Source organism: Ahaetulla prasina, chromosome 14, assembly GCF_028640845.1.
Source record: "Ahaetulla prasina isolate Xishuangbanna chromosome 14, ASM2864084v1, whole genome shotgun sequence".
Classification (NCBI taxonomy): Eukaryota; Metazoa; Chordata; class Lepidosauria; order Squamata; family Colubridae; genus Ahaetulla; species Ahaetulla prasina.
The window spans coordinates 17416215-17428354 of NC_080552.1; the positions used below are offsets into that span (position 1 = coordinate 17416215).

At 45.6% G+C, this 12140-nt stretch overlaps 1 protein-coding gene across 1 annotated transcript in view; it reads left to right on the top strand.

The window, feature by feature from the left end:
• Positions 1 to 1576: 1576 nt before the first annotated feature.
• LOC131185325 (putative short-chain dehydrogenase/reductase family 42E member 2) overlaps positions 1577 to 12140 on the top strand; it is an 18303-nt gene continuing 7739 nt past the window's right edge. The window contains exons 1-6 of the mRNA XM_058157762.1: positions 1577 to 1825; positions 3744 to 3839; positions 5909 to 5969; positions 6717 to 6832; positions 7261 to 7336; positions 11659 to 11741. Coding sequence (XP_058013745.1) covers positions 1577 to 1825; positions 3744 to 3839; positions 5909 to 5969; positions 6717 to 6832; positions 7261 to 7336; positions 11659 to 11741 — 681 coding nt within the window. The remainder of the gene's footprint in view (positions 1826 to 3743; positions 3840 to 5908; positions 5970 to 6716; positions 6833 to 7260; positions 7337 to 11658; positions 11742 to 12140) is intronic.

Sequence of the window (12140 nt, forward strand, 5' to 3'; positions counted from 1 at the left end):
TTCTTAAAAATGTCCAGTGTTGGAGCATTCACAACTTCTGCAGGCAAGTCGTTCCACTTATTAATTGTTCTAACTGTCAGGAAATTTCTCCTTAGTTCTAAGTTGCTTCTTTCTTTGATCAGTTTCCACCCATTGCTTCTTGTTCTACCCTCAGGTGCTTTGGTGAACAGCCTGACTCCCTCTTCTTTGTGGCAACCCCTGAGATATTGGAACACTGCTATCATGTCTCCCCTAGTCCTTCTTTTCATTAAACTAGACATACCCAGTTCCTGCAACCGTTCTTCATATGTTTTAGCCTCCAGTCCCTAATCATCTTTGTTGCTCTTCTCTGCACTCTTTCTAGAGTCTCAACATCTTTTTACATCGTGACCAAAACTGGATGCAATATTCCAAGTGTGGCCTTACCAAGGCATTATAAAGTGGCACTAACACTTCACGTGATCTTGATTCTATCCTCTGTTTATGCAGCCCAGAACTGTGTTGGCTTTTTTAGCAGCTGCTGCACACTGCTGGCTCATATCTAAATGGTTATCCACTAGGACTCCAAGATCCCTCTCACAGGTACTACTATTGAGCAAGGTACCACATATACGGTACCGGTGCATTTTGGTTTTTTTGCCTAAATGTAGAACCTTACTTTTTTCACTGTTGAATTTCATTTTGTTAGATAGCGCCCAATGTTCAAGTCTGTCAAGATCTTTCTGTAACTTGAGCCTATCTTCTGGAGTGTTGGCTATTCCTGCCAGCTTGGTGTCATCTGCAAATTTGATGAGTTCCCCATCTATCCCCTCGTCCAAGTCATTGATGAAGATGTTGAAGAGTACTGGGCCTAAAACAGAGCCTTGGGGTACTCCACTGCATACTTCCCTCCATGTGGATGTAGTTCCGTTGAGGACTACACCTTGAGTGCGGTTGGTCAGCCAGTTACAAATCCATCTGGTGGTGGTGCTGTCTAACCCACATTTTTCTACTTTATCTAGTAGTAGGTTATGGTCTACTTTATCAAATGCTTTACTGAAGTCCAAGTAAATTATATCGACAGCATTCCTCTGGTCTACTAATTTTGTCATTTTGTCAAAGAATGCGATAAGATTAGTCTGGCATGATCTGTTTTTGACAAACCCATGTTGGCTTTTGGTTATTACTTTGTTTGCTTCTAGGTGTTCACTGATTCGTTGCTTGATTATCTTTTCCAGAATCTTCCCCGGTATTGAGGTCAGGCTGATAGGTCTGTAGTTTCCTGGATCTGTTTTTTTTCCTTTTTTGAAGATGGGAACTACATCAGCTCTTTTCCAGTCCTCTGGCAGCTCCCCTGTGCTCCAGGATCTTTGAAAGATATAGTTCAGTGGTTCTGAAATCACATCTGCCAGTTCCTTCAGAACCTTGGGGTGTAATCCATCCGGTCCTGGTGATTTGAACTCATCTAGGGTAGACAGGTGTTCACTTACCATTTTCTTCCCTATGCAGGAAGGCTTCAGAGATCCACCTGCAACCTGTTTGTAAAGGCTTATAATCCAGTGCTCTGGTTTACAAAGCCCCCTCCCCCCTTAACAAACCAAACAGAAGTTATCCAGCCATGCTTTGTCAACACAAGGACATCCTCCAAAGAAAATCCGGTGAAAAAGTGACCCACAGAGGCGAGCCATCTGATTGGAGAATCCCCAGGCAGATGAGATCCTTAGGTCCGAAGGCAATGATCACCGGTGGTGCTGGATATTGTGGATTCCAACTGAGCCATGCTCTCCTCCAAGAAGGGATTGGTGTGGTTTTGCTTGATAGATGTGAACCTAAACGGGAGCTCCCCAAGGGAGCAGTCTTCTTCCAGGTAAGATGGGGATCAGTTTGACTGTTGGTGTCAGACCAGTCCCAGTCTGATCTCTTAGGAAAGAAAGACCCTCGACTCCATGGAAGTGAAGTGATAAGATTCTTTTACTAAAAGATGGTGGTTGCAGTAAAGTCAAGCTAGAACTGAATTTCTGACATGAAATAGATACAAAATGTTTCCCCTCATCCCAGACCTCCCTCCATGGCCTGTCCGTCTTCAGCCAATGAAGATTCGCCTAGGGATTATGAGAACACTGAGATGCTTGGAGTCGTTCACGTTTTTTCTCAGGGTGCTTGGCCTTGGCTACTGGCACAAATTGGTTCTCAGCTTCGCTGTTCTTCATCAAGTTGTCATCCCCACTCCCTATTTCCCATTATATACCCATACAGGTTTATTGCCCATTTGTTCCCAACCTCCCCATGTTCCCTCCTCCCCCACTAGCCTTCGATGGCAGGATGCCTGCAAGACGCCAAGTCCTTATTCCATAGGTCTTCCTTGTTCTCCAGGAATTCAGATAATCTACGTAGGATTTTCTCCTCCAAGATTTTCCCGCAACAATAAACCTGTGGGGCAGGTTTTGCTGAGGGCGAGAACCACTGAGCCAAATTCCTGCAGGGAACATCCATGGCTGAAGGTGGATTAAATTGGGTCCAGGTGATTTATACGCAAAACTGGAACGGGGCACTCCATTGCTAAATGATGCAATTGTGAAGTGAGTCACACCTGATTTTACAACCTGTTTAGTGGCAGTCATTAAGGAAATCCAACTCCCCCCACTGATTCGGTTTGTTGGAAACTGGCTGGGAAGGGTGCAGATGGCCAAGATGCTACAACAGTCGCAAACACAAGCCAGTTGCCCAGCACCCAAATTTTCCAGCTAAATAATCTGAGATCTTTCATTATTCAGCCAAATAAATCTGAGTTAATCCGAAGTAAAATGTCTGTTAACCTGAGATGTTTTGTTCCTCATCCAAGTAACTTGTTCAGTCAAAATACCAAACAGAAAGAAAAAAATAGCCTGGCAGAGAGTCAGAGAGTTGTACCGACTCTGCAACTTCAACTGCAGGGGTTTCTCTCCAAAATATATTGCGTAATTTAACCTTTTGGCCTGGGTGATTGAGTCTACATTTACATATTGCAATGCATTTTGGGGAAAAACCCCTGCAGTTGGCATGAGTTAGTACATTCCAACGATTCTCTGCTGATATTTTTTTTTATTTTGACGTCGAAACGTTAAAATAAGCTCAAAACGTTATTTTGATGAAGTCACTTGGATGAGTGATGAAACATCCCAGATTAACAGACTTTGTTAATTGTTAATTGATTTAACCTTTTTAGATGGTCATGAATCAGTGGTGGGTTTCAAAATTTTTTTAGTACTGGTTCTGTGGGTGTGGCTTGGTGGGCGTGGCTTGGAGGGCGTGGCATGGCTTGGTGGGCGTGGCTTGGAGGGCGTGGCAGGGGAAGGATACTGTAAAATCTCCATTCCCTCCTCACTCCAGGGGAAGGTTACTGCAAATTCCCCATTTCCTCCCCATCAGCTGGGACTCGGGAGGCAGTGAATAGATGGGGGCGGGGCCCGGCAGAATTTTTACTACCGGTTCTCCGAACTACTCAAAATTTCCGCTACTGGTTCTCCAGAGCTGGTCAGAACCTGCTGAAACCCATCTCTGTTGTGAATGCCATTTTTCAGCACCGTCATCACTTCAGATGATCATCGAACGAATGATCGTAAGCCAAGGACTACCTGTACCCTCATTATTAATCCAATACGTTCAACATCTTGGTTGTAAAACTCTTGCAACAGCGCCAGGCTTAGCCAGCAAACGGTGATGCAATCAACAAATTGCAAGGTGGCTCCTTGGCCCTTCTTGTTTTCATGTGCAATTTCTTTCTTTCCCACATCAACGTTTTCCAGGCCGATGTGAGGGATTATGAGAGAGTCTTCCAAGCTAGCGAGGGAATTGACACCATTTTTCATCTGGCAAGCTTTGGCCTGTCTGGAGACGAGCAAGTAAGTGGATAATGCAGAGTTATTTGCTACTCATAGGTACACATAAGTAATCTTGCAAGATCCAATCTGCAATCGGTCACCTGAGCTTTTGTCTTCCGAGCTTTCAGACTCAAGATGGAGTTCAGACTCAAGATGGAGTTCTTCAGGGAACTTCTCTCTATCAGAGGGCCGTGCTGCTATCTCTCTGTGTGTGGTATTTACAGTGCCTGTTGTGTAAATGGTGTTTTAAATGTTAATTGGGGTGTGTTGATGGCTGGCTTTTAAGGCATTAGCTGTTGTTTGTTTGTACCGTCCAGCCAGTAGTGGGATTCAGCCAGTTCGCACCACTTCTGGAGAACCGGTTGTTAACTTTCTGAGCAGTTTGGTGAACTGGTTGTTGGAAGAAATCATTAGGGCAGAGAACCGGTTGTTAAATTACTCGAATCCCACCACTGTGCCCAGCCCTCGCCTTCTAAGTACTTGATAAGCTGGAGTTAAATCAGCACTCCTGTTGACCCATGAGGAGCCTGTTTCCCAGGCTTCAGTCATTTCCCCGGCTGTTTTTGTGCCTGCTCGTCCAACAATCTTAGTAGCTGCAAAATTGAATGTGACCTAAAAAATAATCATTCTTCTGATTTTTGTCCCCCCTCCTCCTTCCTATTGCTTCTAAGCTCAAAACGTTATTTTGATGAAGTCACTTGGATGAGTGATGAAACATCCCAGATTAACAGACTTTGTTAATTGTTAATTGATTTAACCTTTTTAGATGGTCATGAATCAGTGGTGGGTTTCAAAAAATTTTTAGTACTGGTTCTGTGGGTGTGGCTTGGTGGGCGTGGCTTGGAGGGTGTGGCATGGCTTGGTGGGCGTGGCTTGGAGGGCGTGGCAGGGGAAGGATACTGTAAAATCTCCATTCCCTCCTCACTCCAGGGGAAGGTTACTGCAAATTCCCCATTTCCTCCCCATCAGCTGGGACTCGGGAGGCAGTGAATAGATGGGGGCGGGGCCCGGCAGAATTTTTACTACCGGTTCTCCGAACTACTCAAAATTTCCGCTACTGGTTCTCCAGAACTGGTCAGAACCTGCTGAAACCCATCTCTGTTGTGAATGCCATTTTTCAGCACCGTCATCACTTCAGATGGTCATCGAACGAATGGTCGTAAGCCAAGGACTACCTGTGCCCTCATTATTAATCCAATACGTTCATCATCTTGGTTGCAAAACTCTTGCAACAGCGCCAGGCTTAGCCAGCAAATGGTGATGCAATCAACGAATTGCAAGGTGGCTCCTTGGCCCTTCTTGTTTTCATGTGCAAATTCTTTCTTTCCCACATCAACGTTTTCCAGGCCGATGTGCGGGATTATGAGAGAGTCTTCCAAGCTAGCGAGGGAATCGACACCATTTTTCATCTGGCAAGTTTTGGCCTGTCTGGAGACGAGCAAGTAAGTGGATAATACAGAGTTATTTGCTACTCATAGGTACACATAAGTAATCTTGCAAGATCCAATCTGCAATCGGTCACCCGAACTTTTGTCTTCCGAGCTTTCAGACTCAAGATGGAGTTCAGACTCAAGATGGAGTTCTTCAGGGAACTTCTCTCTATCAGAGGGCCGTGCTGCTATCTCTCTGTGTGTGGTATTTACAGTGCCTGTTGTGTAAATGGTGTTTTAAATGTTAATTGGGGTGTGTTGATGGCTGGTTTTTAAGGCATTAGCTGTTGTTTGTTTGTACCGTCCAGCCAGTAGTGGGATTCAGCCAATTCGCACCACTTCTGGAGAACCGGTTGTTAACTTTCTGAGCAGTTTGGTGAACTGGTTGTTGGAAGAAATCATTAGGGCAGAGAACCGGTTGTTAAATTACTCGAATCCCACCACTGTGCCCAGCCCTCGCCTTCTAAGTACTTGATAAGCTGGAGTTAAATCAGCACTCCTGTTGACCCATGAGGAGCCTGTTTCCCAGGCTTCAGTCATTTCCCCGGCTGTTTTTGTGCCTGCTCGTCCAACAATCTTAGTAGCTGCAAAATTGAATGTGACCTAAAAAATAATCATTCTTCTTATTTTTCCCCCCTCCTCCTTCCTATTGCTTCTAAGCTCAAAAAGATAAAAGAGATTGACTCCGTCAATGTGAGAGGAACAAAGGTTGTCATTGATGGTATGCTTTAGTTCGTTTTTCTTATTTATGCCGATACATGAAAGCGTTCTCATTTCTGGAAAACTCAGTAGCCTACTACAAGACTACATTTCTGCAGGAGAAAAAATAGTGAACGTTAACCCTGGCTTGTTGTTCTGTACTTGGCTTTATTTCTTAGGTTGTTTTTTTTTAATATTTATGGCTTTCCTTTCCTCTAAGAACTCATGAGAGGCCAATAACATAATTGGATATGTTAGACCGGTGTATCGCAACCTCAGCAACTATAAGATGCGTGAGGATTTCAATTCCCAGAGTTCCAATTCCCAGTAGGGGGAATCTTAATATATGGTGGCAGGGGAATTCTGGAGGTTGAAGTCCACCCATCTTAAAGCATGTGGCTGGGGGATTCTGGGAGCTGAAATCCAGCAATCTTAAAGCTTGTTAGCTGGAGAATTCTGGGGGGTTGAAGTTCACTCATCTTAAAGCATGCTGGCTGGGGAAATTCTGGGAATAAAAGTCCAGCAGTCTTAAAGCGTGCTAGCTGGAGAATTCGGGGGGTGGGTGTTGAAGTTCACTCATCTTAAAGCATGCTGGCTGGGGAATTCTGGGAATAAAAGTCCAGCAGTCTTAAAGCGTGCTAGCTGGAAAATTCTGGGAGTCCACCCATCTTAAAGCATGCTGGTTGCGGAATTCTGGGAGCTGAAATCCACAAAATCTTCCAATTGCCAAGGTTGAGAAACGTTGGTTTAATGTATTGTTTCTCCGCAGTTTGCAAATCAAAAAACATTTCCAAATTGATCTATGGCAGTTCAGTGATCGTTGTATTTGGAGGGGATCCAATTGAAGATGCAGATGAAACGTTGCCGTACTTTCCGCTTGAAAAGGTATATTTGGGTGAGAAACATATTGGATGTAGGAGAGTTTGCACGCTAATCTCAATTGATCTAAGTTCACCTTTAGAAATTGACGTCTCTCGAACTGAACAATAGAGAAATGATTTGCCTTTGCTTTTTTCTCCCAGAACTATTTAGATTTCCTTGTCTAGTTTCACAGCCCTAGGATTTGCAATCCTTTGATTTTACTCAGCCAACTTTTATTAATCCTTGAAGCAGAATTCAGTTGTCTTCAACACTCAACTTTCTGCGAATTTTGCAATGCAATTGTCGAATGTTACGAAATAGACATCAGTTGGGGGAATTCCATTGTCTTTATTTCGATTTCTGTTTTATATTAAGATAAAGCCTTTAATAATAATCATAATCTTCTAAATATAGCCATAAATATAAATAAAGCTGTCCTCTCTCTCTCGTAGCAACCTGACAATTATTCTAAATCCAAAACAATTGCAGAGCAGATGATCCTAGCTGCCAACGGAGCCCCACTTCGGGGTAAGTTCGGACCAGTTTTCCTTCCTTTTCTTTTCCAACCTGGGGGAACCTTGAAAAACGTTTAAGGAAAAAACATTATGGAAAAAAAACTTTCTTTATTTGGAGGATTTATATGGCTGCCCGCTCACTTTCAGTGACCCTGGGCAGCTTACAAAAACGGTATTGAAAAGGGGCTCAGGACTCAGTCTGGCTGATAGCTCTCCCAAAACCAGAACAGAAAAAGACCGTAGAGGTTGTCCCAAAGATTCTTTTTCAGGAGGCAACTGGACTTTCTTGGTTTTTTTTTCTTTTGAAGACATTTTGCTGCTCATCCAAGAAGCTTCTTCAGCTCTGACCAAATGGTGGGGGAATGGAATCCTGTCAGAGCTGAAGAAGCTTCTTGGATGGGAAGCGAAACATTTTCAAAAGAAAAAAACAAGAAAATCCACAGTTGTGTCCTGAAAAAAACACCTCTGGGACAACCATAACCTGGATGACTTTTACATCTTCAGACTTTTAACTATACAATTTGGGATGAACACCCTTGGAATGGTGTGGGAGTAGGAATGGATTTCCAGAGGAAAAAAGGAACCTGTTGTGACTCCAGCCCCCGAACCTGGCTCCACGCCCGAAAGTGACTCTGAGAGTGAGGGGGAAGGGCCGGTAAGGCTTACCTCGGGAGCACCGATTCCTTTGGCTCGGCTCCAGGAGCCAGAACCAGACCAGTCGGAGGACGTAATGAGGCCGACATCCCCTGATTCCTCCCTTCCTCAGGCTACGCCTACAGACCCAGCTGATAATAATAATCAAGCGTGGCTTGACCCGCACTTCAGAAGATTAGAGAGGCGGCGTCATTAAAAGGAAGGGTGGGGCAGGAGCCCCACCCCACAGGATATATAAGGAGCTTTGGGACTGCTCTCAATTCCACGGGAAGCAAATTAGCTGATCCGTTTCAAAAAGAGCTGAAAGTCTTGCTACGTGAATCATTCGTTTGAACTTTGGCAGGCAGCTGCGATTTCTCTGCCAAGACTGATAAGAGCCATGAATCCACTGGCTGAAGGCCAGCTCGTGATTCTGGAGTGGGGAAGGAGACAGAACAGAACCATTTGCACTACTCAGGTGACCCTGAGGACACAAATAAACCTCTAAGTGCTTCAATGACCCTCTAAAAAGGATGCAAATGACCAGCTGTCTGCAAAGAATATAAATCCTTCCATTCCTCCGCCATCCAGTCAGAGCTGAAGAAGCTTCTTGAATGAGAAGCGAAATGTCTTCAAAAGAAAAAACAAGAAAATCCACAGTTGTGTCCTGAAAAAAACACCTCTGGGACAACCATAACCTGGATGACTTTTACATCTTCAGACTTTTAACTATACAATTTGGGATGAACACCCTTGGGATGGTGTGGGAGTAGGAATGGATTTCCAGAGGAAAAAAGGAACCTGTTGTGACTCCAGCCCCCGAACCTGGCTCCACGCCCGAAAGTGACTCTGAGAGTGAGGGGGAAGGGCCGGTAAGGCTTACCTCGGGAGCACCGATTCCTTTGGCTCGGCTCCAGGAGCCAGAACCAGACCAGTCGGAGGACGTAATGAGGCCGACATCCCCTGATTCCTCCCTTCCTCAGGCTACGCCTACAGACCCAGCTGATAATAATAATCAAGCGTGGCTTGACCCGCACTTCAGATTAGAGAGGCGACGTCATTAAAAGGAAGGGTGGGGCAGGAGCCCCACCCCACAGGATATATAAGGAGCTTTGGGACTGCTCTCAATTCCACGGGAAGCAAATTAGCTGATCTGTTTCAAAAAGAGCTGAAAGTCTTGCTACATGAATCATTCGTTTGAACTTTGGCAAGCAGCTGCGATTTCTCTGCCAGGACTGATAAGAGCCATGAATCCACTGGTTGAAGGCCAGCTCGTGATTCTGGAGTGGGGAAGGAGACAGAACAGAACCATTTGCACTACTCAGGTGACCCTGAGGACACAAATAAACCTCCAAGTGCTTCAATGACCCTCTAAAAAGGATGAAAATGACCAGCTGTCTGCAAAGAATATAAATCCTTCCATTCCCCCGCCATCCAGCCAGAGCTGAAGAAGCTTCTTGAATGAGAAGCGAAATGTCTTCAGAACAAAAAACAAAAAAGTCCAGTTGGCTCCTGAAAAAGCACCTTTGGGACAATCTTGACCTGGAGGATGAAAAAGCTTTACAGACCATACAGGAAGTCCTTGATTTAAAACTACAATTGAACCTGATATTTCTCTTGTTGGTGAGACATTGGCTAAGGGAGTTTCGCCTCATTTTACGACCTGTCTCGCTTAGCCACAGATCTTTGTGGCTCAGTTGTGGTTGTAACTTAAGAACTACCCGTACTGGACGAGAATTTGCAATACTTATTTATTTATTTATTTATTTATTTGATTTTTATACCGCCCTTCTCCCGAAGGACTCAGGGCGGTGTACAGGCAACAATAAAATACAAAACACCACAATATACCATTTAAAATCGATAAAATTTAAAATTTAAAATTTAAAATTTAAAATATAAAATTTAAAATTTATAAAACCAAACCCCATTTAAAATTAATAGAGAATTTAAAATCGATAAAATTTATGTAATTTAAAATTTAAAATTTAAAATATAAAATTTAAAATTTAGCCAGCCCAGCGAATAAAAGATATGTCTTCAGTTCATGCGGAAAGTCCAAGGTCAGGTATTTGGCGTAAGCTTGGGGAAGTTCGTTCCAGTGTGAGCCCCCACAGAGAAGGCCCTTCCTCTGGGGCCGCCAGCCGACATTGTTTGGCGGACGGCACCCTGAGAAGTCCCTCTGTGAGAGCGCACGGGTCGGTGGGAGGCATATGGTAACAGCAGGCGGTCCCGTAAGTACCCAGGCCCTAAGCCATGGAGCGCTTTAAAGGTGAATAACACCTAGTGCACTCGAAGGCCACAGGTAGCCAGTGCAGTCTGCGCAGGAGGCGGTGCGTGGGAGCTGCAGCTCCTCCATCACCACAGCTGCATTCTGACTAACTGAAGCCTCCGAGTGCACTTCAAGGGGAGCCCCATGTAGAGAGCATTACAATAATCCAAGCGAGAGGTAACGAGCGTGAGTGACTGTGCACAAGGCATCCCGATCAAGGAAGGCGAACTGCCGAACCAGGCGGACCTGGTGGAAGGCCCTCCTGAGACGGCCGTCAAATGATCTTCAAACGACAGCCGGTCATCCAGGAGGACACCCAAGTTGCGCACCCTATCCTTTGGGGCCAATAACTCGCCTCAACAGTAAACCGCGGCTGCAGTTGACTGAATCGGGATGCCGGCATCCACAGCCACTCTGTCTTGGAAGGATTGAGCTTGAGCCTGTTTCTCCCCATCCAGACCCGTACGGCTTCCAAACACCGGGACAGCACTTCAACAACTTCATTGGGGTGGCCCGGGGTGGAAAAGTACAGCTGGGTGTCATCAGCGTACTGTTGGTATCTCACCCCGGAGCCACTGATGATCTCACCCAGCGGCTTCATAAAGATGTTGAACAGCAGGGCGAGAGAATGACCCTCAGGGACCTGTGAGAGGCACCCGCGCCGACCTCTGCCCCCCTGTCAACACCGTCTGTGACCGGTCGGAGAGATAGGAGGAGAACCACCGATACACGGTGCCTCCCACTCCCAATCCCCCCAACCGGCGCAGCAGGATACCATGGTCGATGGTATCAAAAGCCGCTGAGAGATCTAATAGGACCAGGGCAGAGGAGTACCCCCTGTCCCTGGCCCGCCAGAGATCATCTACCAATGCGACCAAAGCTGTTTCCGTGCTGTATCCGGGTCGAAAGCCAGACTGGAACGGGTCTAGATAGACAGTTTCATCCAGGTATTGGGGTAGCTGTCGCGCCACAGCACTCTCTACAACCTTCGCAACAAAGCGAAGGTTGGAGACTGGACGATAGTTACTTTCCCTCCCTCTTGTGAAATATCAACAGGACTTGGTTTATAAGGGATGTCCTCGTTTAGCGACCACAATTAGGACCAGCAACTTGGTCGTTCAGTGAAGTGGCCACAAAGAGGGGTCATTGCAATGTTGTGAACTGATTTCAGCTTTGCCTTTTGCTGGACAGAGCTGTGAAGGCTGCAAATGCAACGATTGGTCAGAAGTGAATTTTCATCGCTGTCGTAACTGTGAACGGTGGCGAAACGAGGCCGTCGCTAAACAAAGACGACCTGTACGATGATTCAAGTTGGATGGGGAAAAGCCATGAAACCAAAGTTGTGTTTTATGCTTGCTCAATGACTCTTTTTTTCCCCACGGATTTGTCCAGCAGAAGTTTGACGGAATGGTTCTGTTTTATTTTCGTAGGAGGAGAGACGCTCCGAACATGTGCGCTTCGACTGTCTGGAATCTACGGTCCGGGAGAGGACAAAATCTTTCCCCGCTTCATTGTAGGCGTTGCCTTTCTGACCTTTGAACGTGGTTTAAATTGGGATGGTTGGCAACGGATTCCTATTTATGATGGTCGCAGTGTTCCGAGTGGTCACGGGATCCCCTTTTGCGACCGTCTGACAAACAAAGTCACTGGGGAAGCCAGATGTACTTCACAACCGTATTACTAAGTGAATCACTGCAGTGATTCACTTAACAGGGACGCGGTGGCTTAGTGGCTAAGATGCTGAGCTTGTCGATCGAAAGGTCGGCAGTTCGAATCCCAAGTGCCACGGAATGGGGTGAGCTCCCGTGACTTGTCCCAGCTTCTGCCAACCTAGCAGTTCGAAAGCACGTTAAAAAATGCAAGTAGAAAAATAGGGACCACCTTTGGTGGGAAGGTAAGAGCGTTCTGTGCG